This window comes from Coffea arabica, chromosome 4c (genome assembly GCF_036785885.1).
Source record: "Coffea arabica cultivar ET-39 chromosome 4c, Coffea Arabica ET-39 HiFi, whole genome shotgun sequence".
In the NCBI taxonomy this organism is placed as follows: Eukaryota; Viridiplantae; Streptophyta; class Magnoliopsida; order Gentianales; family Rubiaceae; genus Coffea; species Coffea arabica.
Genome location: NC_092316.1, coordinates 475,574 through 503,110, shown reverse-complemented (window position 1 = coordinate 503,110; position 27,537 = coordinate 475,574). Strand labels below are relative to the sequence as shown.

The window sequence follows — 27,537 nt, the reverse complement described above, 5'->3', positions numbered from 1 at the left end:
TACACTTGCTTTACTCGTTATGGGTAGCCCGCCATCTTTTATTCATTGTTGCCCAGAATCCCAAGAAATTCCAACCCGGATATGGATGGGATGAGATTAGCCTGCCTAGGACGGACCGGGAGGATGTCGTTTTGAAGTTTGAACAAAAGCAGCATCATGATGTCATCTTTGTTGTCATCGGGCAGCCACAACGTTCGTTTTCTGATCATCCTAACGTTCGTTGACCTGTTAGCTCCAAGGTTCCGACCTTAACTTAACCGCCGCACCGCGTATTTATTTGCACTCTTTTATCAGCTATACCTGCCTAGTACACGCGACCGCCCCTGCCTTATCTGGGACCGACCGACAGGCACACATACCGATCAGCATTTAATTCATCTGTCTATTCCCCAGTTTACTCGGCTTTCGCTTCCTGGAGTATCCCTCTTGTTACTGCTCCTACCTTAGCTTCTCTTTAGCTGTACCTCGTCGAAGCCTCCAATGGCTAATAGCGAAGATGACAGCAACAAGCCCAATTCTGGAAATTTCAGGTACTTGATTGTTAATCCTCACAACGGTGGATTCCGAGACCTAGCACGGTTCTTGATGAAGAAAGATAAATCGAGCGGTGCAAAATTTCTGGAAAGTTCTGATGAAGGGGTTCTTGAGGAAGAGTTAGGTGGCGCTGCGCATGGCGATGATGACGACGGAGAATCCCCTGATCACAGATGGGTTATATTTGTGTCTATCTTAGTCAGAAAAATCATAGGCATTTTCAGGAAACCCATGGAATGGACTGGTTATCTCGTGGAGTTCTTCCTCAACTTTTTCACTGTCAATGGCAGCTTTCTCGGTTTGCTATACAACATCCTGCACGGTGAAGTCCATAATTTCTTCCCAGAGATTGCGTTTTTCCTTTGCAATTTGATGGACCTACATGATTGGAGTTGCACTCATCTACACTCATTTTGAAATAAATCCTATTGGACTAAATGATCAAACAGGATTCAATCAGAAAATTTCTAATGTAGCCTTATCTTGAAATAACATGAGTGCATACACAAGCACTGACTGTCATCTCTTGCATGTACGCGTTACTGTCTGAATCTCCGCATGTTGTCAGACAATATGCTTTTTGCACTCTTACAAAACAATAATGTTATTGGCCCTTTATGTATTCAATTCAACAAATGACAATGCCCTTTTCAGTTTGCGATTCTGCTTCTAAAGATTTAAGAATTGTTTAGGGGATTTGAAAAGAGTTCGTAGTTTATTCTATATATATATATTTTTTTTTTTTTTGCAATTTCCCTTCGAGCAGGTGGCTGTGTGAATTTGGTGTTCGGTTCTGATATGTATGCTTGTCTTGGTCTTTTGTTTCAGTCAAAGGGAACCTTTACTAAATTTTGAACTACCTATGTTGCTATTGCAAGAAGTGCTGCTATTATCTGTTCAGCTGTGTTCTTCACTAATCAATGCCGATGACAAAATAGGAAAGATAGTGCTGCCAAACAGAGGCTCTGAGACTTTCATTAGTGCAATTGGGCATCTTGATGGACGCATATATCTGCACAAGAGCGAGACAATACCTAGAGCAGTTGGTGAACCTGAATCCCTGGAAAGAGTTGTTGACGTAGAAATAGGAAGCCGGACTCTTATGGATCTATGCATTATGGCCTCCAAGTTAGCCTACGAGAATGAGTTGGTTGTCAGGAATGTTGTAAATGCTCATTGGAAGGTAAGCCCCTTTACTTGTATGCCACTTCCTCCTTTTCAGTTCACAGATAGTTAGACATTCTTTAAATAGCGATTAATTTCTCTTGTTTTGGAAGAGCAGATGCATTTCGTGGACTTCTATAACTGCTGGAATGGTGAGACTCGACTTGCTAGTCATGTGGCATGTACATCAAACAGTATTAGTGATAGTTAACCAATTTCCCTCCGTGCTCATTGGAGGAAAAAATATTAGGCAAAAATTGAGAAAGAAAGAGTCTTTCGAGAATACTCGGACTAAAATGTGTAAACGTGTGTCCTCTGTTACGCTTCACTCTTCTCTGGGGAATTTTAGATCCCTAACATGTGTTTTTGTTTCTTACATTTTGTTAATATGGATTTTTATCTCTATTGATAGATTTCCAGAAGGATAACTCCACTCAAGTTTTCATTCTATGTGATAAGCCAAAAGATGCAAACTTGATATTAGTCAGCTTCAGGGGAACGGAGCCATTTGATGCTGATGATTGGAGTACTGATTTTGACTATTCCTGGTATGAGATCCCCAAACTTGGAAAAGTACACATGGGGTTCTTAGAGGCTTTAGGTTTGGGAAACAGAGTTAATGCATCTACATTTCAAGAAAATCTAGTAATAATGAACAAAAAATCTACCAACATGAACGGTGTTGATGTGAGAACCTCCACTTCTGAATTATCTTTGTCATTTGGTGATTCTGATTCGCAAGGTGGATCAGAGCAGTCCTTTTATTCTGAGCAGCCCGCAAAGGTAAGCAAGGAGAAATTCTTTCCTCAACTGGGAGAGAAGACTGCTTACTACGCTGTGAGAAGCAAGCTTAAGAACTTACTTCAAGAGCATAAAAACGCAAAATTTGTTGTCACTGGGCATAGCCTAGGAGGGGCCCTCGCTATACTATTCCCAGTTGTTCTAGTGCTGCATGAGGAAGAGGAGGTCTTGCAAAGGTTGCTGTCTGTGTACACATATGGACAGCCCAGGGTTGGGAACAGGCAACTGGGAAGGTTCATGGAAGCGCATCTGGATCATCCAGTCCCCAAATACTTCAGGGTGGTCTACTGTAATGACCTTGTTCCAAGATTGCCATATGATAACAAAACCTTCTTGTATAAGCATTTTGGAGCGTGCCTGTATTACAACAGCCTCTACATTGAACAAGTAAGATTCATATTCTATTTTTCGTGTTCACATCCTAGATTGGTGTATAGTCTACCTATTGTTTGGTAGCACTGGTTATAAAGTTGTATCTTACGAGGTAATATCTCCAGCACTGAGCTACACACTCTTTTCACATGGGTTTTTTTCCATTCACTTTGCCGCTGCCGTTTTTGTCTTAAACATGCAAGGTCTGGATGATAAGATGTGAAACTAATTAGAAGAGTATCATTGTCTGCTAAGAATGCATACCGAACAGTTAAAAGAACATATTACGTTCCCAAAGTTTTGCTAAAAACTTTGCGGTTTTGTTTTGTTTCACTCCATACCCTATCTTTAAAATGATCAAACCTGTGGAAGAAACTTACTTCAGAAATAACAAAAGTTGATTTCCCGTTATTTTTATGGCTGATGATCTTTTGCTTCTGTTTGTCATCGAAGAAAGTGGATGAGGAGCCAAACAGGAACTACTTTGGGATCAGATTTCTGATTCCAGAGTATTTGAACGCTATGTGGGAGCTAACTAGAAGCTTTCTGGCGGGTTATGCATATGGGCCAGAGTACAAGGAAGGTTGGGAATCCACACTGGTCAGGGTTGTCGGACTTGTCATCCCTGGCATTTCCGCTCACAGCCCACTGGACTATGTTAACTCTGTAAGACTCGGAAGGGAGAGAATCCAGATGTCATCCTTATAGAAGGCTGTTATTCCAATTATTTGTCAAAGTTTTAAATAAGTAATAATGCAGTCATCAAGAAAATGGAAACTTGACAAGTAATCAAATGCTTCCTTTGACTGTTTATCAGTTGAGGATATGTCGGTTTCGTGTTGCCATCGAGTTGTTGCTTGATGTTGCGGTTTTTGACTTGTATTCCAGATCATCTTATGGTGTCTGAATCGAGTTTTTCTTTTATAGCCATAATTTCTCACTTTTGTTACCCTGCTTGCTTGTAAAATTCAAATAGCCCAACATATTGTAATGCTACAATTAATTGTGTGAAACAGGATTTACGCACCGTGTGTTATTTTGTCAAATTATGTAAGACGCTCATACACTGCAGCCTGTTTCCAAAACATAAGTCTAAGAGAAGCTACCATAGCTGCTGCAAGATGATAAAGAGGTTTTGCTTGCTTACATGGAACACGACTCTGCTGAGTTGTTCCTGCTAGCCAAAAAGTTGCATTATGCTGGCTGGCAAATCGGATTTCTGATGAGTTGCCATTGCAGCAATGCAGTTTGGTTCTGGGGCGGCAAGCGGTATGCGCAAAACACCTGTTTAGCCTGGAAAAACTGTTTATTTGCTCGTCGGTTGTTCTGTGAAAATGGTTGTCACTGTCTTGTATGAAAGAATGTATGGCGGACAATGACGAACTACTTCCAAAACTATAGAAAGGGAAGAAAGTAGGTGTGAAAAACACGAATAATATAAGAAAGGTATCCTTGAGGTCGGAATCTTGAACATGATTCTATAACCCTTTATCAGCTGCATTTCCAGTAACTTTGGCATCACTGTCACTGCAGCAAAGATTGTCTCGCAAGGGCTTCATGTCAAACGGTATGGGATGAACGGATGTGGCTGAGATTCAAATTTTTAAGCCTTGCAACTGATTCCATATGTCCCCTGAAAGTATGCAATTCTCCAAGTCTGCAAATATGAGTAGTCTGTGTCAGCCTTTTTTTTAAGAAGCTACTTTGAAAGATGAGGATTCGTAAGCCATTATAGTAAATCATCTGACAGGAAAATCTACGAGAAAAAGGGGAAAAGTAGCTTGTTGAGAAAGTCCAAACACCTGGCTATTTCAGCACGCCGCCTTGCTTGTTCAGCAATCAAAGATGATCTCTTTCCACTGGAATCAAACTCCCCGGAGTTATAGCCTTGCAATGTCCTCTGTGAAACCACCCACTTGGCCTCTCTGTCTTCCTTTCCATAATCCTTCTTAGATGTGAAAGCTGTCTGCTCATCCCAGAAATTGATTTAGAAATGGACGAATCAGGAGGAGCTGGCTATTCATATGCATCCACAAGAAGTGAGAAGTTGATAAATTTAACATGAAACAAGAAATTGCACAAACCTTCCTGTCGAAGACCAGATTCCAGGCATCTCCACTCAAAGCATAGCGTACGGTGAATTTGATCACGTCCAGGGGAACATAAAACACTAGACTGTATAACCATATCACACCCGCCCAACGCCAACCGATGCCTCTAATGGAAGCAAAGCTAATATGGGCATACACCGAAATCAGCGTAGCAGCCTATAGAAGGAGAGGAATAAAGGGACTGCAATGAATTTCTATGTGAAGAAACATGAAACAGAATCTGAAGCTGATTTTGGTAATTCTTACCAGTTGAGCCACCACAAATGCACACATCAATAGAGTCCCAGGCCTCTCTAGAAATGACCAACCCTGACTGCGGGTAACAAAAATGAGCGCTTGGCTGATGATACTAACTTGTAGGTAGATGGCTGATGATATTTCTTCAGTGTTGCCGGATAAAGACTTCACATGGAAGTGAGTCTGCAGGTCAAAAACCAAAAAAAGCGAAGGTAGAATTTAAGAAGTTCTGATGCAATGGTAGACAGTGTGTGTGGATCAACATTGAATACGGAAGCCTAATCCAAACTAATACGGACAGTTCATCCTAATTCCATTTCCAAAGCCTCAATCAAATGACGTGAGACGTCATGTGACTGAGACGTGAATATCCAACTGAAAACAATAGGGAAAGCATTAGCACCTCAAAAAAGTCGGTACGGATTACGGTCCAGTAAAATAGTACAGTGACTATAGCAAGATAAGTTCCAATGACAATGCCAGTCGCAAAAATCTCATTGAGCTTCCAACTATCTGGTATGGGAGATGGTCTCACCCGATCCTGTGATATAGTCATTATGGTACCTGTTGGAGGGAAAAAAAAAACATGATTGGGCATGATTCTGCATAAATTACCATTGAATGCGGTGTTCCACTGTTACGAGTGACTAAATCAGCTGAGGTTAAGAAGCAGCGAGGAAATATAAACTTCTTCACAATTCACATTGATCTAATTATTTACCCTCAACATGCAGTAAACTGTTAGATCTTAAGAAAAGCTTTCAGATGATTTACAATTTACCATGGTGGAGAACTTTTCAATCTTCCAAACCTTTTCCTATTATCTGGCTGGAAGTGGAAATGAACAAAATCAGATGCCTATTAGTAATATGAAAAGAATCAGTTGTTGTACAGCTATAGCATTTGAAGAAGAAAAACCTATTTCATATTACTGTTCCTTCTAAGGGTACAATCAAGAACATGCACTTGGAACATTAAAAATATCTTAAATGAAAAGATGCTAAAAGGTAAAGTGAAGTAGACAGATATTTGGTAAAGATTCATTGCAGACGATCAAATAAATCATCCTATACAATCAGCACAGCCAAATACACTTTTGTGCTCTTCTTTCAACTTGCAGCTTATTCTAAACATCGACAGACATTGTCTGCTTCATGCTAACTGGAAGTGACAAAATTCAACTTTCTGTTGATTGAAAGCGAAGTAACAAATCATATGCCATTACCGTCATTCAGTATAGCTATTATCAGAACCATGAATGGAGGGAAGTCATATTTCCATATCAATGCTAGAAGCGTGAAACCAAGCTGCAGAAAAACATAAAATGTCACTTAGATTTGTCATTTACTACAGGAAATGTAAATATGAATTCAGATGGTTCAAGAAATGAGATGTTGTTAATTGATTGCCAAGCTTACCACAATACGGATAGTTATGGAGACAGCATATATCTGCATACATCATCATAGATTAGCATTTAGTTCAGGGAGAGCATTTTCATGGATGAAAAGAAACAGAGACCCTAGCATTGAGACGTGAGTGACACCAACAAAATGATGTCTTTAAGTGTCCCATTCTTCTGTGCCCATTCACATTGGGCCTGGATATAAAATAGACAATATATCTGAAAATTCCTTTTACTAATTGAGAAAGACGAGCAGTACTAATCTATGAACAATCGGTTCATTTCTGTAGGAAATGGGACTTAACTGTATAATTCTTCATTCTTTGGAATATAGACCTGCTAGTTAAAACAGCACTGATGATCACGCTTAAACCGGGTTCTGTCAAGACAAGATCAGCAGCGCCCCTAGCAGCATCCGTAGAATCAGAAACTGCTATGCCAATGTCTGCCTTTTTAAGCGCAGGTGCATCATTTACACCATCTCCAGTCATTCCACATACATGCTTCTTTTCTTGTAGTATTTTAACAATCTCATACTTGTGTTCTGACAATTATATTTCAGAAAAATGAATCAGGACACAAGAAGGTGGAGAGTGGAGACAGAAAACAATAGTCGGAAAGTGCTGCCACAGACGTGTATCGTGCAGAACCAGTAGTAAAATAAGTTCCATTAAAAGAACGAAACAGTTTCTAACAAATGATGATTTCAAAATTATCATGTTATGCGAATTGGAAATAAACACGAAACTCTAAAAAATAGATGAGGCAGACATAGAAGTTCACGTAGGATAGCCGCAATGTGCATTTATTCTCAGATACAAAAACTAAAAAATTCTGATCAACGCGACAGTTCAGTTTATAGCCACAATTTTCTGTCATTTTTTGAGAATTTTATAGGTTTTGCACCTGAGAATACTATCAGAATGCCAATGTTCTTCTAATTTCTGGTGGTATTCCTATCAGAAATTTTCAGTTGATACATGTAAATCTACTTGAGCTGGAGGACCCAACTGAAAATTACACCTTGGAGTTTTTTTTTTTTTTTTTTTGTGCAAAAGGTTAAGCTATCTATGCCAAATTAGTATTGCAAACTAAACTGATCTGAATTTAGAACTGCGCACTTCGGAGATTGATCAGCAGAAAGAAAGAGTTGCTGTCAGCAAAAGTCCAGAACCTATGAATGTAAAGTGATCAAGAGCATTCTTTCTTTTGGATGCGCTTTGGCAGCTATAAAAAGTTTAGTTAGCTCATGTAATCACCCTTTCTTTACCCAATCCAAGATACAATTCTTGAAATTTAATCTCTTGGTGGTTGAAATCGAGTCTTTGGTTTCATCATATCTAAATAACAGATTAAAGAAAAAAAATTTCTAATAGTTAGAAAGAGGATACTATCTGAAGCACATAAAATGCAACAATACCAGGGGCGGCTTCTGATTTAATTACCAGGGAATACACCGGCAAAGCCATCAGCTTTTTCAATGAGCTCTTCAACTGGAAGAGCTTCATTCTCATCCCTATCACGACCCAACAATGAGGAAGAAGGGTACATATTTGTACCCATGCCAAGCCGTCGACCAGTCTCCTTTGCAATCGCCAACTGATCTCCTGTTTCAGTAGAAAAGAGCCAAAAAATCCTTTATGTATCCCTTTGAAATATCTAGGAAACAGCACCAGTCGTTGATGAGTTCACATTCATTGAATATATCTGCCAGGATTATAAGTTATAATGAAGTGCTCATATGTGTAGCTCAAGTAGAAAATTTTAGACAACCCGTAGGCTTTCAATGATTATCTTTCTATGACTCTCACTTAATTTTCATTCTGGAGATAATCCAGACCACAGATAGACCCTGTTACCTGTGATCATCTTAACACAAACCCCAAGATTAAGTGCTCTGCGGATGGTTTCAGCGCTGTCGTGCCTAGGAGGATCGAACAAGGGCAGCAGCCCACAGAATACCCAAGGCCCTCCAGGACTCTCCTTCGATTTTTCCGGAACTTCCTGAAATGATGTTCAGAAATGCATTAGCGTACAGTCCCTGCCAGACAAAGTAGGTCATTTGAATTTTAAAGTTTGTTTAATTCTGTCTAATTCTATTCACTGCTTAAGTTTAAATGGCTTCTACCTCATTTACCTGAGCTAAAATTTTACCTGATAGGCAACTGCAAGAGAGCGTAATCCCCTCTCAGCAAACTTGTCAATAACGGTATTCACCTTCCTCTCTATTTTTATTTTCTCTTGGCACAAATTCAATATCTGAAGTTTCACGGAACGACAAGAGTGTTAGTCTGACTGAAATATTATGCCCCGTTCCATTTCCTAATAAAATCAAATTCTATATTCCACTTTTTTTTTTTTTGGAATATGTGTCTGCAAGAATAAAGTTTCTAAATCCTTCTTCAGCCGTTAAGTTCAAATGCCTTCTGGCAAGCTATATTCAGATATGGTTTTTCCAAAAGAGATCGCTACCTGTTCAGGCGCTCCTTTTGTGGCTTTGTACCAATTGCCATCAATGTCGATGTATGTGATTGCTGTACGCTTATCTACAGGATTGAATGGAAGGAAATGCACTTCCTTGATATTAGCTCGGGCCTGTAGCAGAAGCCGGATTCAGTTCAACGCAAGTATCTTCCTCCTTGTGTATCATGGTACTTAAATGTAAAGGAGACTAATGAAACTCTGTGAATCTAGTTTTTGAGTCTACCTCCTTTGGATCTCCAAGCATGTTAACAATTGCTGCATCAATTGCATCTTGATTTTCGATTCTTGCTGCTCTTGCGGCAAGGAGGATGACCATGTCTTTGTCCATATCATTGTTAAATACCTGTTAGAATAGGAAATTTACATTTTCTGAGCACAGGAAACGACAAAACAATCTTATATGCCTATAAGAATTTCGGTTGACCCAAGTAAACAGACATCAGATTGACTAATGGTTTACATTAGTAGTGATTAGGAACCTGGACGCTGCAGAAGATTGATTAAGATCAGAAACCATTTAAGAAGGAATCATGATATAACTTGCATCGATCATGCATCACATAGATGCACGTCAAATAGTGAACTGTTCAAAAGCTTTAGATCTTAAGAGAATGAATATATGGAGTGAAAGACACTTCTAAGAGCTCTTTTCTCTCCATTAGGAACTTGCTAGCACAACAAAAGTGAGTCTGGTGTCAGGCTAAAAGCCAGAAACTGGAAAGTTCAGAATGCTTATATCCTACTCCAAAGTTTCGAGTCCAAACTGACAAATGTTTCATTTCTGGTTTTCTGAGGTATTAGCTGACCAATGTTCCAAAATATAAGCCAATTAAATCCCTACCTAGCAAAAAGCAACATGTTTGTATTGACAAATATGAAGTCAGTCAAGCTGCTTTTGTACCTCAATGAGGTTCCGATCAACAGTGAGGCGATTCAGAGTAAGTGTTCCTGTTTTATCACTGCAAAGAACATCCATTCCAGCCATCTCTTCAATTGCTGTCATCCTCTTTGTAATGGCACCCTGAAGAGATGAATGAAAGGGATAAGAAAGGAACACAAAAGGAAATGAGAACTACATTGCTGACTACATGGTCCGACTGATCAAACCTATCTTGTAAGCATTTGCCATTCACATTAATTACTTTTCAAGAAATAAAACACAACCATAACACTCCTGCTAGTTCCAGAATTTGCATAAGAGTTATACCTGTTGAGAGAGACGATGAGAACCAATTGCAAGTGTTACAGATAAAACTGTCGGCATAGCTATTGGTATTCCTCCAATTAAAAGCACAAGAAGGTTGTTGATTCCACTTCTGTACGAGCGGTGCTGTACTGGGAACATGACAATGATTTCCAGTATCATTCCTACAGCTATAGAGCAAATGCAGAAGTTCCCAATTGCTGTAAGGACCTGCGGCAAAGAGATGTCTCTTTCTTCAAAGTTCCAATCCTAAACAGACTTCAATTTGACTGAGAACTTGAAAATTTTAGTAATAACGTTTCCGGGCCCTGATTATGGATTAGAGACCGGGCCTCCTGTCGTGGAAGTCTATTTTTACCATAAAAGGATAAATATTGGTATACAAGGGAAAGAAGAAGCAATTTACTGATTTCGGTATGTTTGTAGCTAATCAAACCAAAAGAGCAAATTCACCAATAAATACAATATCAGACATGATCAGAGACTCCTAAAGTTCAATCTACCTATTCTATTCAGTATCTATGTGATTTAGGATTGGAAATAGGGTAAAGCTAAACTATTTCTGTGAAGTATAAATTAGTCACCTTCTGGAAATGACCAACAACTTCAGTCGAGTCAACTAGATGTGCAGCTTTGCCGAAAAAGGAGTGAACCCCTGTAGCTATTACTACAGCTTCAACTTCTCCTTGTTTACAAGTAGATCCAGAATAAACTTCATCACCTGTCCGCTTGGTGACAGGTAGAGATTCTCCAGTAAGAGCTGACTGCAGATAAATCCATGATTTTGCCCCATGTCGAGGAATTCTTTAATTCTTTTACATGAATTTGGCAAGTAATATTCAAATTAAGTTACCTGGTCAATTTTTAAGGGGTCTCCCTCGAGTAGGCGAGCATCTGCAGGGATGATGTCTCCAAGCTTAATGCTAATAATATCTCCTGGTACTAGAATACCTGCATCTTGCTCTTGCCATATTCCATCTCTTAGGACCTGCAGAAGAAACCCACAGTTTGATGTTTTAGTACGTATGTTTTCAAATAAAGACGAAGGTAATGTTTGAATAGGCTCAGCTTGAATCTTGGAAAGTTGTTTTAGAACTAGAAAAGAAAAAATGAGCAGTTTATCAGTCAGTCTGTGAAACGCAAAATGAATGACTTTTATCATTTTGTGTATCTAACAGATGCATCATGCATGAGTAAAACAAAAGATTGCGGTGACATGTTAAGAATGTGGTCCGATTGATTTTTCTCTTCTGTGATAAACTTGCATCCTTATTCATCTCTCGTGAAGATTGAACACTCCAGGAAGCAGAAGCCTCTTTGAGTTTCTGGACAATGTTCGAGTCCTTGGTCAGTTGACTGGAACGGAGTTAGTTATTAGTCAAATAAATTTAGAGGATGGTGCTGATTTTCAGAGGAGTATTGAAAATACAAACCTTAGATTTTGGAGCTAAACGTGCCATAAGGGCTGCAGCAGCATTTCCAGCATTGTTTTCCTCAATAAAGCTAATTGTTGAATTTATCAGCAACAGGCAAATAATCCCCAAAAAGTCTTGCCAGTCAGGACCCTCCCCCTGAAGTGCACCATTTTTTTTTACACGTTAAGAGACCGGTACAAGGAAGAAAATAAAAGCCCAGTAAATGATGCATTCCAGACGATTAATTGACACGAATAGTGAGAAAGGAAATGAAAAGGTTCATTAAACTCACTCCACCATTAGCAAGAACAATTGCCATCACCGCTGCAGCTTCCATGACCCATGACAAGGGATTCCACATGAAACTAAGAAACTTCAAAATCTTATTTTCCTGGAGACCGAAAACAACTTTTGAGAGGACAAACGAACTACAAGAATATGAAAGATCTAATGAAATCCATGAGCAGAGAGCTTCACAAGTGTGCTGCAATAATTAAAGCACGATGCAGTGTAAACTGTATTAGAACATAGCACATCATTAGGAATATATAATCAGAAGTATCTATTCACTGGATGCTTTTCTGCGCCTGTTCCACCCTGAACACCCTCATCTTTGCAAAGAAAGCATGTCATCAATATGAGCTTTCTACAGGAGTATGGTGATGCCCATTTAAGCAAATCGGCAGAACCTTGTATTTTAGTGCTGCGAAATTAATGATGGCATTCTTTCTTTCATTGGACTGTTGACTAATAATCTACTTTTATGAATGGGAAACTTACCCGCTTCTCTTCAAGTTTATTTGGGCCAAATATCTGCAATCGAACTTCTGCATCTTCGGATGAAAGTCCAGCTTGTGAAGTTCTCAGTTGTTCGAACACTTCTTCCAGTGGTATGTGTTCCTGTTGAAGCCATATAGACGGTGATATCATACGCTTTGAGCAGAAATTTTCTGATGTTAAACTTGAATGATAATGTTGTAAAAGCTTACCAGATCAATTCCATCTCTACTAAACTTTTCAGGAGCTAGCAATGGTTTATTCATATCTTCTGCCATGTTTCAAGTCTAGGACCAAAAACAAGAAACAAAAATGGAATCTTGGTTTAAACTTTTCAATGATGAAATCTAAATGTGGAATTTTGTTTTTAGTTGGAAATGTGATGGCAAATAACAAATGCCAGTTACATCAGAGGAGATAAATGAGCAGCATGTCTCTAAAATTCCTTTGGACCTCTAGAGCAATACATCATAAATCAAAATTGTTCCTTTAAAATCTATAGACATATATATCAGCCAGTAGCTGTATTCACATCATATCCTCCACAGTCCACACTACCCTAAAAATACGACCTTATGAATTATTAGGCCCCAGAAATCTTGATATGCTGGGGACATTTGCTCTAAATGTCCAGGCTGTCAGATGAGAAAGTACATAAAGAAGTTGATTGGCTGTGGAAGCGATTAGGATGGGAAAAGAATGACAATTTTTCCCTACAGGAAGTTCATCACTTAGAAAAGTGAAAAACAGACTATGATATAATTTTCCAATGCTGACGCTTGAAACTTGAAGCTATGGGGGCTTGAACAGGCCTAAACCTTTAAATGCAAAAAGAAGCAACTGCAATGACACCCTCGTAGATTTCAAGTCAAAGGAGATAGATATCAGGCATATAATAGGATCTCAGCAAGATTTGTCTAAATGTCCCGGACCAGAAGAAGATAATTTACCGAAATAAATAATGACTCAGGAAGAGTGATTTTTCATTGGCATGTCTACTAGGTAGGCCCAAAGACAACTTAATCATTCAAGATTGAACATACACAGAGCACAGCGAACATGACAGAGAACAGACTAAAACATAGATGGAGGACTTCCGTTATGTAGATGCAAAAGATAGCAGAAGGGTCGGTCCTCCTCAAGTAAGTAATGAGATGCTCACTGAATTGTAGTGGGATTAGGACAATAATCAGTTGGGGGAATTTGAATGGACGGAAGGATGGGTGGAGCTATAAACTATAAAGGGCCTCAGTAGTGTGCTAGCGTAGGAGCAGCAGGCGCTGATGATCTGGTAGCAGCCTATACAGCAGGAGGTTTGAGGACAAAGAGAAAATGATGATGGAGATTGAAGGGGGCCCCAAAAGAAAAAATTCACAAGAAAGGAAGGTTCAAAATGGACTGAAATTGAGAATTGAGGAGGAGAGGAAGAAGGGCAGGTATTTTAACTGACAGTCAAATCTGCAGGACTTTCAAACCTAACGGTCTTCTTACAATTTTCGGCTCCGTTTTCTCAGATCTCCCGCCAAGTCAACACGTTTGTTTTGTTTTGATTGAAAGGTAGTTTGGTGGTTGTAAGTCGCAAGTAACTTACTTGTAAGACGCACAGCCAGCAGACGCTTTCCGGAGGACAGCTCAGCTAATTTATTAAGCGGACAATTTTGGATGACTATTTTTTTTTTTCACATCACAATTCGCATTGTTCAACTGATGACGTAACTTCTTCTTCTTCTTCTATTTTTTTTAATTCCGATTTCTGGTAATTTTATGGGATTGGAAAATTTTAGGTTTGATAAAATTGAAGTTTGAAAATTGAATTCTGAAATTTGAAATTTGAATATATTAAATTATTGAATTGTTAAATACTAAAACTGATACCGTACGTTTGAGTGTATATCACATTCATTAAATGATAAGTGAATAATTTAATTTTTGGAGCAAATTTTGTCTAAAAAATCCAGCACCCCTTAATTAATACAAATATTCAACTTTTGGTTATCAAATGTATCTAAACATATTAACCAAATAGCTTTCGAACTTGCAAAATGATCAATTGTTGACCCTTTGAGCCAGTTTAGTTCATTGCTTCACATGAGACGCAACCCCCAAATTTGAAAGGTCTTTTTGTCTGCCAGAGATAAGAAATCGAACAAAACCCTTAAAAGTATCTAAATTTGGCCCTTATTCTTCATTTCAACGTCCTTATCGTTCTCATTTGAAGTAAGAAGGAAATATATTTTGTGTGCTTAGCCATGTCCAATTGCAAGTTTGCCTAGCCATATCCCATTGCACCCCACTTCCTTCTTGCTTCAAATGAGAACGATGAGGATGTTGAAGTGAAGAATAATGGTCAGATTTAGGTTCTTTGAGGGCTTTGCTTGATTTTTTATCTTTGAGCCGACAAAAAGGACTTTCAAATTTAAGAGTTGCGCCATCACACGTGATGATCTTGCTAATTATAAGACTAGCTAAACTGACCAAAAGGGTCAACAATCAATTGTTGACCCTTTATTTAGTAAGTTCGATGGCTAAAAGTGTTTACTTAATAGTTGAGGGACTAAAAATTGCCCGCTCAAAAGTTCAACGGCCATCCAACAAGTTTCTTGCCCCTTCTGTTTTTATTATTAGTTGTTTTTATTAAATTATTTATTTTTTGGTTCAGGGTAAAACTCCAAGCCTTACAGGCGACTTTGGTAAACAGCTGAAAAAAAAAAAAAAAACCGGTAAACACAACACATTCGACTTTGGCGAGCTATTTCTCGTACATGTTGGTCCAAAAAGAGTTGACTTGGTGTTTGGTGCGGCTGTCCTTGGAAGCCCAGGAGGAGGCTTTTTGGATGGCCCGTCTTATTTGGGCCTGGGGACAAGACATTTGATCTTGGTATTGGGTCCAGACTTTTCAGGTGAGAACTCCCCAAAAAAAAAAATATAATAAATAAAGGTGGCTCAGAGGGATGGACCAAGAATCCAATTGTGTTACTACACGTGTACTTTTGACGTCCATGAGGATTATGGAGGCGTCCCATATCCACATATGAGAATATGTTAGCAGGCTGGGGAGTTCATTTTAGTTTTTTTTTTTTTTTTTTAAATTCTGGTGATGATGATGAAGATGATTCATTGAGGATATTAGACGTAAATGGATGTGTAAATTGGATCTTCGCCTAATGCTGATGATAAATTTGGTTTGGTGGTGCATAGGATAGGATAGGATAATTTTAGTGGTCCAACAAGGAGTAATATTAATGGTGGCTGGGTAGCAGATCAGAATTATGAGTTAGAGAGGGCTAACTGCTAGCGTATTGCTACCATTCAAGAAAATAGTGAGGGAGAATGAATGAATGATGACGTACACTACTACTACCACTACAACTACTGCTCATGGAACTACTGTGAGGACAATGACAGGGCCCGGTGCCGAATGAAAAGTGCAGAGAGAGAGAGAGAGAGAGAAGCAGGAAACAGAAGGAAAATGGATGGACGGAGGCGGAGCCTGGTGGAGCTTTGGCACAAAGGTAAAATACAGTGGAAGGTGAAAAGTAAGTTCCTTCCTCATGTAAGTGAAGTAAAAGATGGATAGAATATTCTAAGCCATAACAAATGTGTCCCAATAACAAATGCGGCCAAAACCCACCAAATTACATCACGCTTCCCTCACAAAACCATTGCTATATAATAATTATTACACTACTGCCTTTCGCATTTCCCTTTTTATCTTTTCCCTTGTCACCTCTTGTGTGTATTTTTGTGCGTATCCAGTCAGTGGTAGTTAACTGCTATACCTCCTAGCTGCAACAGGAAGGAGGATTTCTGATGGCCTTTACTCTGCAATCCTGCCTGCCTTCCTTTCTTGCTTCTCCCTTATCTCACTCTTAAAGAACTCGCAGCTAAAAAGGAGTTTCCTTGGACCATTCTTTGCTCGCCTAGAGGTAATCAAGCTTACCACCTCAAACTATAGTCTTTGTAGTTTGTACTGGGAATTTTGCACCTTTCTTTTCCACCCTCAATTCCAGTTCTTTTTGGGTTAAATTTTGCAGCTACTCAAAATTTGAGACGCTCAAGTCTTTGCTACTCTGTCTATTTATTTCTTGTTGGTTTACTTGATTTGCTTCTTTTCCTTGTCATGATATCTGATCCCATTTGCACTCAGCTTGAATTCGACAATTTTCCTTCTTTTGTCTTCTGTTTGTTGCTCTTTCGTAACGAAAAATAAATTATTGTACCCTTATAACTGTGTGGGTTAAGTCATTTCCTGTATAGCTGTTTCGTGGCTACATGTATGGAGGAGAGTTGTTGGCTGTTGCTTTTTTTTTTTTGGCCCGTGTGGGGGTGGGGGGCCGAGGAATGTTACCTAATTATAGTCAGCACAGCTTAATCTCTTGGTTTTAATTGTATTAATGAACCATTTGATTCAGGAAAAGTTCCAAATTGATTGCACTGTGACGTTGGTCCGTTTAGAAGTCTAAAAGCAAACTCAATTTTGCGCCCAATTTGGAGAAATGTCTCAACTTGGACATGTTTCTGCACTAAGCCTGACCAGGCAAACTAGTGTGATTAATGTTCGGAGCCCTCATTCTGCTTGGAAGTGTGGCCTTTGTTTTGGTTCTGGGCAAATGACCTCACTTTCATTTGGAGGTGGTGATTCTATGGGAGATAAATTGAAAGTTCAAGTTGCAAATTCAGTTGTCGTGAGATCAAGGGCGGAGGATGCAGGCCCTTTAAAGGTATGCTTCTGAAAAAATGTATCTGATGATCATCGATATCAAGGACGACAAACAATAACAAAAGAAGGGAAACTAATCCAATTTACTCTTTGCTTCATCATGCAGGTAGCTTGTATTGACTATCCAAGGCCAGAGCTTGAAAATGCCGTCAACTATTTGGAAGCTGCTTATTTATCATCAACATTCCGTACTTCTCCTCATCCAAATAAACCATTAGAGGTGGTGATCGCCGGTGCAGGTGGAAATATCACACTCAATCTTTAATTATATTTTTCTGCCATTTTATTTCCAAAGTAAATCTTATTTCCAGTGAACTCATAAGCTGTGCTATGGTATCCATTTAGATTATAGATTTTCACTTTTCAAACATGTCTCGTTTTAGTATTATTCCATGCTTTTGGTTCATAAGCTCTGGCAGCCACACACTCGCTTTTGTAGCTAAGAACAGTGTTTAATAATTTTTGGCAGAATAATTTGACTTCATTATGCATGAGATTTCCTAACCACTTTCCTCCACATAATTTAGGTGCTCCTCATGATTGGTTAAATTCTGAAAGGTTTCGTCACTGTACATGCATAGGTAGGCTTGTGAATGAATTTGGGGCTGTCTTATTTAGGAGTCCTATCAGATGATTATCTGGTTTGCAAGACGGATCACTTTTTATAGCTGATATTTTATATGTTTTAGCCTCCATTAGAACCTATGTTGTCTTATTTTGGTATTTTGTCATAAATTTGTATCATCGGATGTTATAAGTCAATTGCTTCTGAAAATAAGTCAAGGTATGACATACAGAACAAAGTCTGTTATGAAATAAATTTCCACTTACTTGATTAAGTTTTATACTTTCAGGTTTGGCTGGTTTGTCTACTGCAAAGTATTTGGCCGATGCAGGTCATAAACCTATAGTGTTGGAAGCTAGGGATGTTCTGGGAGGAAAGGTAGCCAAATTATTACTCATTAGTGTTCATGAATTCCTTGTGGCATAATGGACTGTGTCAAAGTTCAAGGAAAGTCTTTCAAAATTTTCCAGTATATGGATGTGGGAGTTGGTCTATATGTGTGCATAATGTGTAAACTTTTTGATATCCAAGTTTCTGTATGTGCATTGCACACAGTGTTATATTGGTAAAATCTGTGGTTGGTATGTTAAGGGAAGATAGAACAATATTGTTGCAATTATTGGTTGACTTCTAAAACTAGCTTCCATCATTTACTTATGCAAAATTGATGTGTAGAGGAATATGATCTATTAACCTCTTTATCTAAGGAATACTTTTCCTCTTCTGAAAATTATTTGTCTGTACCTAGGTTGCTGCATGGAAAGATGATGATGGAGACTGGTATGAGACTGGCCTGCACATATTCTGTAAGTATAAGGAAGAAATGTAACGATTTACTTAAACCTTGTAATGATGACTGCTACTGGAAGGATTGCTTTAATCATGCTCTTTTCAAATGCTCTCTTGCCCATATTGTCCTCTGGAAAACTGTTAGTCTTTGATATTAAGGCAAGCTATGCTGATCTTTTATAAGTTTTATAATTCTTATGGAGACATCTCTTCTTTTTTGTGAAATTACATTGGATTTTTCTAAATTTTTCTAATCCAACTTTACTGCTGTTAGGATAACAAAGGGTACGAACCACGGTACTTAAACATTTACTTAAACATTGTTGAGCAAATATCTTACAAGTTGCACCAGGTTAGCATTAATGGACAACATTGTCTTCTTCTCAGTAAAATCAGTTAAGGTTCTTGGAAAGGTGATTAATCGTAAAGAGGTTATTTTAATTGACCTCCAAATATCATGGGATGTTGTTTTGTCAAATTTTCTTGATTTTCGTATTTGCCTTATCTTGTTCCGTGCTTTTTTGAATTTCTTATGAGCATGAATTTAGATGATTCTTCTTGTTTCTTTTTAAGATACATTATGATGCAGCAAATAACTTGTGACATTGATTCTTGATCCACCTTAAGTTGGGGCTTACCCAAATATGCAGAACCTGTTTGGAGAACTAGGAATTAATGATCGGTTGCAGTGGAAGGAGCATTCAATGATATTTGCAATGCCAAATAAGCCTGGAGAGTTCAGTCGATTTGATTTTCCTGAGGTGCTACCAGCACCATTAAATGGTGAGCTAATTTGTGCAGCCAAATTTCAAATGAAGTAACTTGTTTTTATGTGGATATTGTGTTCAAATTGGTCTTGCAGGAATATGGGCCATCTTGAAGAATAATGACATGCTTACTTGGCCAGAGAAAGTCAAATTTGCAATTGGACTCTTGCCAGCAATTCTGGGTGGACAATCTTATGTTGAGGCACAAGATGGTATAACTGTCAAAGACTGGATGAGAAAGCAAGTATGCAACCATTTTCAGTAGAATGATAAGTTAGCAAGTTTAACAACCCACTACTATGCCAAGTTAATGCTTACCTAAGCTTCACTACAAAGATGAACTTTTCTTTCCTTTCTGTATTTCCTTTGCTTCCGTTGAGAAGTTGTATTAGTGCATTTTTCTAGAAGAATATGGTCTAATCTTTGACTGTATTTTAGGGCATACCAGATCGGGTGACTGATGAAGTATTCTTTGCCATGTCAAAGGCACTGAACTTCATAAATCCAGATGAACTTTCAATGCAGTGCATTTTAATAGCTTTGAACCGATTTCTTCAGGTTGGATCCATTCCTCTTTCTGTGTCTCTGTGTGTGTGTTTTTGATAACATCTCTAACTTATAGTGAGATGCTAGGATTTTCATTCAAATAATCACGTAAATAAAATGTATCACCTGCATTTAATAGACTTCCTCATGCAGTATATACAAATTGAATGACTTACTTTTGCATGTAGTGGACATTTCTTACTCACTCTATGACCAAGGAAGATCACTTATTTTCATTTGTTAAAACCAGGTCCCATTGCCTAATGCCATGAATCTTCCATCTATAGTGAAATTTTTTATCCACAATTGAGCATTTCTTTTTGGGATAAATTTTTTAAAGTCCAGGCCTTTATTCTGTAGTGCCCTTCGTCCTGCTCCAACACACAGAGCAACACTAAGAAACAGTAGTCTCTGTGCAGTTCATTGCTGTTCTTTAGTTCCTTGTTTCTTTTTTTTTTTCCTTGACCAGAAAATTGAAAGCAGGTTAATTACCTACAGTCTGAACATATAGATCTCTTGAGCACACAGGAGTACATGCAATGTCTTTAAGGAGTAGGACTTTATGGATTGAAGTTTCTCAATCTTTAGAAGGCAGATGGATTAGTTTTTTTTTTTTTGACAAAAAAAAGAGAAAAGATAGATTATGTTTTTAGGGTTTTGAAGTTTTCTTTAAGGCACGGGGTGCTTTGCAGTTCTTAATCTACTTCTGGCTTCCTTTACAATTTATACCTCCGTTTTCTTAATAAAGTTCTTGCCACTTTCATATGTAAATTAGAAGGATGTGATAGAGATTTCTTTCTATCGTATTAGCTGTTTGAAAGAATTTTAGAATCGATAAACAGGAGAAGCATGGATCCAAAATGGCATTTTTAGATGGTAACCCTCCAGAGAGACTTTGCATGCCGATTGTTGAGCACATTGAGTCACGAGGAGGCAGAGTACACCTTAACTCAAGAATTCAGAAAATTGAGCTCAATGATGCCGGAAGTGTTGAAAACTTCTTGCTGAGTAATGGAACTGTGATTAGAGGAGATGCTTATGTATTTGCCACTCCAGGTAGAGTCTTTATTAATCTAAGAAATCATACATGTTCCCCAGTTTTTTGTGAACTATCTTAAGATTGCTAGTTTGATGTGACGATAACAGTTGATATCCTGAAGCTTCTTTTGCCTGAGGATTGGAAAGAGATGCCATACTTCAGAAAGTTGGAGAAATTAGTTGGAGTTCCTGTTATAAATGTGCACATATGGTTAGTGATTTAGTTTTCAGCAATTCTAAAGATATTACTCAACAGTTGTCCTTTTTGCTATAAAGGTTTTATCTAGATGATTATTTCTAATATATACATTTACATTATGCGATATAAAACTACTTAAAGTTCATCATAATATACAAAGTGTATGACCTTTAAAGGATAAGTTTGACCTGCAAAGATGAGTGCTATTTTGTGGTCGAAATGATGCAATTGACTATCCTTGTTGGTAAAATCTTCACTAGTTATGAATTAACACCTGATATGCTTTCTGTATCATTTCAAAATGACAATCTGTTCCTAACGTTCATTGGATTAATCAGGAGTAAGATTTTATGGATTCCTCCTGTAACTACACAAAATAACACTTAGAATATGGTTCCCTACAGGAATATCATCTTGTATAAGTGAACAATCCTATTTGTTGTCACAAATTGCAATAATATCTTAGCTCAGTGATATTGATATAATTGACTTCAATTGCAGGTTTGACAGGAAGCTCAGGAACACATATGATCATCTTCTTTTTAGCAGGTCTTTTCCATACTCGTACCACCAGTGAACAAAATTTTATTCTGTATTCCTATCTTTGAATGTTTTTGTCTTAACAGATCTCTTAACACAAAATCAGAACAACTATGCTTACACTATCTGCAATTTGGAAAAATATAGTGTCTTAAGATCTTATATGCATTACTCTAATGTGTTGATTTTCTGTTACTGAAACAATGAAGCATAAGACAATTTGAACCATTTTGTGTACAATCATGAGTTGTTTTTTCCTTTTTCCCTGTTCCCTAATGGGGCTTGAAGAGGGAAAAGTAACGTTGCCCCAGTTTCAAGTCCCATCCTATGCTATTTGACTTGTTTCCTGAACCAACCTTCTTTCTCTTGCAGAAGTCCACTTCTTAGTGTGTATGCTGACATGTCTGTGACGTGTAAGGTATTCCCTGTACACTGTTTAAGACTCATAATGTAATATACTTGTATTGGCTCTCAATTTAGGTTTTTTTTTCCTTCCTCCCATCAGCAAGGCAGCAAAGTCATTTGCTTAAAATTTCCAAATCACATGACAGAAATCTTATTTTGTGCATGGATGTAAGGTATATTATACTGAAAAATAAGCAAGTTGGCATACTCACCATGTAATAGTTTAGAGAAAGAAAGTCCGAGTATGACCCAGAGTTCTTTTCAGGCAGGTACCCTAGAGTTAAATCATTGGGCTAAAGCAAATTCTACTCAAAGTCAAAATTTCATCTCAAATTGTTGGAAGCTTTTAGCGCATCTAAACAGTTTCAGTTAGAAACTGGTTGCTATTAATTATTCTAGCCTCTCTTTATTTATTTGTATATCGGTGCTTGGGAAGTTGTATCTTTGGGCTGCAACTTGATATGATTTGTTCACAACAATTTGTGATGACTATGGTCAGAGGAGCTATCTTTAAGCTACCCTTAAACACAAAAGTAAAATTTATGCAGGAATATTACAGTCCAAACCAATCAATGTTGGAGCTAGTTTTTGCACCTGCAGAAGAATGGATATCACGAAGTGATGAGGAAATTATTGATGCTACAATGAAGGAACTTGCAAAATTATTTCCTGATGAAATTGCTGCTGATCAGAGCAAAGCAAAACTCTTGAAATACCATATTGTAAAAACTCCAAGGTGACTTTTTTGTCTTTCTATTCCTTGCTATTATAGAAAATTGGAAACAATGATATAATACGTTTTGCTCAAGTCTGCTGGAATGTTGAGAATGTGAACGGTCCTCTTTGTAATGGTAATGCGCTGGATCATGTCCATGAAATATAGCTTTGTAGCAAAATCTTTTCATAACAATTTGGCTCACTGTACCTCAAAATTCATTTTATGCCTTGTCAACCTATAAAGCACCTGAAATTTGAATTTCATTGAGATTCAGAATTCTCCAGTCATTTTATTATTGGCCTCTGAAAATGAAAATGGAGCTTTTCTTTTTCTAGGTCAGTTTATAAAACTGTGCCCGGAACTGAACCCTCTCGTCCGTTGCAAAGATCTCCAGTTCAAGGGTTCTATTTAGCTGGTGACTATACAAAACAGAAGTATTTGGCTTCAATGGAAGGTGCCGTTCTTTCAGGAAAGCTTTGTGCACAGGCAATTGTACAGGTGATATTTCACTGGTCCAATATATACCTGCAGTGATGCACACACTGTTGTATGGCATGATAGAGTACCTACATCATGCAAATTTTAGGTTATGCTGTGATATCTGCAGCTTGAGGTAGTCAGATAATTATTATGCTCTATCTAGAGTTCAAAGCATCAGGGTGTGTGACTCGGGATATTGAACATCCCATCCCCCTTGTTTTATACAACTTACCTACATCAGGCCTGAGGAAGCCACCAAGTCAACCACCATTATGAATTACCTTTGCCTTGGCCATTGTTACAGTCAAATTTGTGACATTCGGATCGAGGAAGTGAGGTGGTTTTCTAGTAATCTCTGGAGAAAGGAATATCAAGCACGATCAACAGTTCCAGCAGAACTAAAATCCTGAATATGATTGAATATTGCACAAATGCTTGCTTACTGCTATCTGTCTGGTGGGGATGGGCTTGTTTCATCTATATGGCGTGGTTAACATATTTTTCGTTCTAGCATAATCGAGAGGAAGCTTATGAAGTGCCTGAATTTTGTGAATTGACTACTAGAAATTAATGGTGTTTGGAGGGGAGTATCGAAACATGGAGCAGAAGCAAAGAATGGAAGAAAGGGATGCCTTGCTGCTTTAAATTAATATGCTTTTCTGTCTCTCTCTGCCGACCCTTTAAACCATGCAATAACTGTGTGTTTTGCAGGATAGTGAGCTGCTTCTTGCCGGCATTGAGAAGAGGGTACCCGAGGCAAGCACAGCCTGACAAACACAAAGCTGATTACTGGGAAAAGTGGATAGGTGACTGGGGCAGGCTGATAATATATATATCACAAATTAGATTCAACCCTGTGCGAATGCACAGGCCATTGTCTTCATTTGGAAGCTGTGTCATAAAATAAAACAAGTCATTCTTATAATTTTCTCTCTATAAATACAACTTTTGCATCTTTACCTCATAGTTTAATACCAATCATCACTCAACCAAAAGGTGGGTGGTCACATAAGATTCAATGAAACTAAAAGTAAATAGTTTAATGAGGAAATAAAAATAAAGACTTGAATCATGAAGTTGCTCCAATGTTTTGCTCTAATCTAGTGATAATATGATGACTGCAACGTGATAATAATATGGCTTGAGATCTTTTGGACTCGTATGCTAATGCTTTCGTGTTTAATCCCCTTGATGTAGGATGTAAGAATAAGCAAATATTTGGTGATGAGCACCAGGGCAAAGGAATCGCAACCATAGATGAGATTTCAATAGATAATCAGCTCAATGAAAACTGGAAGTAATTCTGCGGACAACTTTTATCCGTTCATTTATTTATTTCAACCGAATTGAGAGCAAGTAAGTTGTAAACTGGGTTTTTAAAACTGTGCTTCTCTGCAAAATGACCCAAGGCAACTCAGTCAAGAACACCGTGTGGTACGAGTGGGGGGCCATTCAAGTCCTCCATTCAGCCGTTGACAGCTGCTTGCTTAAAGCGTCAGATTAGGAGCGCTTGCTTTTGCTGCAAATTTGGAGCTTCGACGTACACTAGCTGTATTTGGACCATTATCAACACTTAAAAAAAAAAAAAAAAAAAAGAGAGAGAAGCTGATGAAACGGGGGAATGAATCCAAAGATATGGGAATGTTCTTCGTAGATAGGATAGGACGCTCGGAGGAGGCTCCTGCTCCCTCTGTCCTGTCCGACCTATGGGCCCGATTGTGCACTTGTTAATTCCAGCCTGTTAGGCTTTGTTCAGTGCTCCAGCTTCTCGGGAATCATGACTGACAGCCTATTCTTTTAGTACGTACGTGCGTGATTAGTCAATCAACAGGTGTAATTAGAACTGGTCTTAATCATATTTAGAAGATCGATCATCACTTATGAACCAATATCCAAAGTGTTAGAACGAAGCGCGTACGGCCCTCTTTAATTACCATCCTGGAGATAGAGTGACACACGGCAGAATCAGATGTTACAACAACTTCTGTTTCGTCTTTCAAGAACCAATGGATACACTGCAAATCACCGACCGCACAAGAAAGAAAAATCAGCCTTTTTCACGAATTTTTGTGTACTACTTGTACAACAACGTATCCTCGTCAACTTGCTCCACCTTGCCACTGTTATTACAGGGATTCACTGTACCCGAACATTTATGGCAACCTGCAAGTTATTGATCATTGGTTGGTGGAATTTGGAGACTGGGGGAGGAAAGCAAGTAAAACTATATATAGTCTATCTTCCGGACCACCAAAAAAAAAAAAGAGATGAGCTAGATCGAACTGCCAATTAAAAATGTAATGGTGATGATTAGCTTACAGCTGTAACCTAAATTAATCAATCATGCGAGATGAGCCATATATGTCCCTTGATTAATTTTAAAGGGTTGAACATAACAAGCGAATCTATGAAGATTGAGGTTGTCCTAAGACCTGCCCAGAACGTGACAGATGGCTTCATCAGACAAAGATAAGAAATAAGGGTCGCCAAATCTCTAAATCCACATGCCAGAATTTGCCCAATCTCGACATCTTGTGAACTTCAAAGTCCTCCTACTCATATCTAAATCATCTGAAACTGCAGCTAAGATTTGCCTGAATCTGCATTTCGGTTGCTTAGTATATGATGCATGCTTGTCCGCGGCGTAGAAATGCAACTGGTTCTTGGAAGCTGAATAATTAATGAATTATTTGCTGATGCAATTCCAGTTGTACGTGCATGCAAGATGCCCGTAGACCGGTAACTTGCGTCAGTACTAATGCAACGGCTCGAGGCTGAAGAATGAAAAACAGCTAGCATGGCAGAACGAATTTGTGGCTCAACATGAAGCTGTGTAAATTAGGAAGACTCGGGGAGTATATTATAGTAGCAAGCAAAATGAAGTGAATGGAAAGAGATCTTGAATTGCGAGCCACAGTTGTGAACCAATTAAATCTGCCCCATAAGCCACCTATGACTTGGCCGACACCATGTTCCCATATCTCCGACTTTGCCTTGTCCTCATCAAGCAATCCTCCTTTTCTCATGGCTACTGATACCCCTTTTTCTAATCCAAGTGCACTCAAATACACGCCAGTGTTAACAATCATCCCTTCTACCCCAATGTACTGTGCTGATCATCTTGAATATTTAATCCAGAAAAATCCAACCCCACGTTTACAGCCCCTTTACCCGTTGGCCGATGATCTACACCTTTCCATGCAAATCCCTCGGTTCTCGAAGATGACCATGTTCACTCCCCCACTTCAAAAGCTACTCAACACCTTCTTCGTATAAATACAGGGATTCCACTTACTCTCCTCGTCAGGGTCTAGCTCCAATTCGTGGGCTTTTTTTCCCCTTGGCATTCCTTCCTTTTTTTTTTTTTTCTTTTCTTTTGTCCTTTCAGTTTTTCCCTGTGATTCGCTTGCAAGAAAGCTGACAATCATCTGATTCGTTACCCACCAACACTCATCATCATCAGCAATGGCCGAGCTCAAGCAACAGCACAGAAGTGGAGTCTACACTTCTTCAAAGACAAAGAACAGTGGTGGCTTCACAAGAAAGTGCGCTTCTTTGGTTAAAGAACAAAGAGCACGAATTTACATCTTACGTCGCTGTGCCACCATGCTCCTCTGCTGGTATATCCAGGGAGATGATTGAGCTACCAAAACCATCCTCATCCTCCGTATAAAATATAAAGATACCATGCACCACCAACCTCTTCTGCCTTATTCTCTGTACTTTCTTCTTTAGCTTTTGTCTTGTTTTCGAACCAAGCACGAGCAGCAGTGTGTTTCTGATAGGCGTCAATTGCCTGTCGGTAAAGATTTGTTCTACAAACGTGTGGAAGCAAAATTATATGTCCTCCCGGCCGCCCCCGGCCACTTCGTTCCCCTGTTGTTGGCTTTGTCCGTTGGGTGCTGCTGGCCTGGCTTGTTTGTTGTCATCAGCCCTCTTCTTCATGTGTGTCATCCTGTATTTTTTTTAAACCTAAATGGTGATGGTCCATTGTTAGGTTTTTTGGGCACATGAGAGATCAAGGCTGGTGCTTTTTGACAGCCCGGACATGATCAGGACACGGACAAGGCCAACATATGGGGGATCCCTGCCAAGTTGGGATGGATGGATGGAAGCTTGCAAGGTCTGCCACTACTTATCTATGTAATTCAGTGATCTATGTATGCAACTCCCCTCTGTTCAAGCGGTATTGTTTGAGTGTTATGGCCGATGCAGACATCATCAAATATATACGGTAGCATGATTAATTAATGCACAGTAAATGTG

At 38.6% G+C, this 27,537-nt stretch overlaps 3 protein-coding genes across 8 annotated transcripts; 2 read left to right on the top strand and 1 right to left on the bottom strand.

The window, feature by feature from the left end:
* Positions 1 to 24: 24 nt before the first annotated feature.
* Positions 25 to 3,820, top strand: LOC113739560 (triacylglycerol lipase OBL1-like). 2 transcript variants are annotated; one of them, XM_027266808.2, is made up of 5 exons: positions 25 to 856; positions 1,473 to 1,717; positions 1,817 to 1,850; positions 2,111 to 2,886; positions 3,325 to 3,820. In XM_027266808.2, the coding sequence occupies exons 1-5, from the start codon at positions 481 to 483 to the stop codon at positions 3,577 to 3,579; spliced, it is 1,686 nt and encodes a 561-aa protein (XP_027122609.1). In that variant the 5' UTR covers positions 25 to 480; the 3' UTR covers positions 3,580 to 3,820. The 2 variants fall into 2 exon arrangements, with proteins under 2 accessions (XP_027122609.1, XP_027122610.1); XM_027266809.2 differs by having other exon boundaries at positions 564 to 856; positions 1,363 to 1,717.
* Positions 3,821 to 3,874: 54 nt separating this feature from the next.
* On the bottom strand, positions 3,875 to 13,865 carry LOC113739558 (ATPase 10, plasma membrane-type). 3 transcript variants are annotated; one of them, XM_027266801.2, is made up of 22 exons: positions 13,455 to 13,865; positions 12,717 to 12,791; positions 12,508 to 12,627; positions 12,020 to 12,118; positions 11,746 to 11,883; positions 11,166 to 11,300; positions 10,897 to 11,076; positions 10,316 to 10,522; positions 10,010 to 10,129; positions 9,332 to 9,451; positions 9,097 to 9,219; positions 8,779 to 8,883; positions 8,484 to 8,628; positions 8,070 to 8,231; positions 6,930 to 7,168; positions 6,638 to 6,670; positions 6,445 to 6,526; positions 5,623 to 5,783; positions 5,229 to 5,402; positions 4,956 to 5,138; positions 4,674 to 4,837; positions 3,875 to 4,528 (listed from the first exon to the last, which is right to left on the bottom strand). In XM_027266801.2, the coding sequence occupies exons 2-22, from the start codon at positions 12,780 to 12,782 to the stop codon at positions 4,432 to 4,434; spliced, it is 2,853 nt and encodes a 950-aa protein (XP_027122602.1). In that variant the 5' UTR covers positions 12,783 to 12,791; positions 13,455 to 13,865; the 3' UTR covers positions 3,875 to 4,431. The 3 variants fall into 3 exon arrangements, with proteins under 3 accessions (XP_027122602.1, XP_027122603.1, XP_027122604.1); XM_027266802.2 differs by having other exon boundaries at positions 13,548 to 13,865; XM_027266803.2 differs by having other exon boundaries at positions 13,667 to 13,865.
* A 1,779-nt stretch (positions 13,866 to 15,644) lies between these two features.
* Positions 15,645 to 24,230, top strand: LOC113739559 (15-cis-phytoene desaturase, chloroplastic/chromoplastic-like). Of its 3 annotated transcripts, XM_072045162.1 has the most exons (17): positions 15,645 to 16,016; positions 16,300 to 16,430; positions 16,917 to 17,225; positions 17,331 to 17,463; positions 17,752 to 17,805; positions 18,079 to 18,167; positions 18,538 to 18,595; positions 19,206 to 19,361; positions 19,441 to 19,589; positions 19,784 to 19,903; positions 20,734 to 20,947; positions 21,038 to 21,140; positions 21,630 to 21,677; positions 22,041 to 22,086; positions 22,622 to 22,809; positions 23,127 to 23,289; positions 23,983 to 24,230. In XM_072045162.1, exons 3-17 carry the CDS (start codon positions 17,001 to 17,003, stop codon positions 24,040 to 24,042), a joined length of 1,806 nt encoding a protein of 601 aa, XP_071901263.1. In that variant the 5' UTR covers positions 15,645 to 16,016; positions 16,300 to 16,430; positions 16,917 to 17,000; the 3' UTR covers positions 24,043 to 24,230. The 3 variants fall into 3 exon arrangements, with proteins under 3 accessions (XP_071901263.1, XP_071901262.1, XP_027122605.1); XM_072045161.1 differs by lacking the exon at positions 15,645 to 16,016 and having other exon boundaries at positions 16,141 to 16,430; XM_027266804.2 differs by lacking the exons at positions 15,645 to 16,016; positions 17,752 to 17,805 and having other exon boundaries at positions 16,148 to 16,430.
* Positions 24,231 to 27,537: the final 3,307 nt, after the last annotated feature.

Bases quoted from the DNA above. Each gene is read 5' to 3' on its own strand.
- LOC113739560 (XM_027266808.2), top strand. From the start codon at position 481: ATGGCTAATAGCGAAGATGACAGCAACAAGCCCAATTCTGGAAATTTC. The intron at 1,718-1,816 runs GTAAGCCCCTTT...TTGGAAGAGCAG, and splicing joins TTGTAAATGCTCATTGGAAG to ATGCATTTCGTGGACTTCTA. The intron at 1,851-2,110 runs GTGAGACTCGAC...CTCTATTGATAG, and splicing joins CTTCTATAACTGCTGGAATG to ATTTCCAGAAGGATAACTCC.
- LOC113739558 (XM_027266801.2), bottom strand. From the start codon at position 12,782: ATGGCAGAAGATATGAATAAACCATTGCTAGCTCCTGAAAAGTTTAGT. The intron at 10,130-10,315 runs GTATAACTCTTA...TCATCTCTTCAG, and splicing joins CTCATCGTCTCTCTCAACAG to GGTGCCATTACAAAGAGGAT. The intron at 7,169-8,069 runs GTAATTAAATCA...TATAATTGTCAG, and splicing joins CTTTGCCGGTGTATTCCCTG to AACACAAGTATGAGATTGTT.
- LOC113739559 (XM_072045162.1), top strand. From the start codon at position 17,001: ATGTCTCAACTTGGACATGTTTCTGCACTAAGCCTGACCAGGCAAACT. The intron at 19,904-20,733 runs GTTGGATCCATT...ATCGATAAACAG, and splicing joins CTTTGAACCGATTTCTTCAG to GAGAAGCATGGATCCAAAAT. The intron at 22,810-23,126 runs GTGACTTTTTTG...TTCTTTTTCTAG, and splicing joins CATATTGTAAAAACTCCAAG to GTCAGTTTATAAAACTGTGC.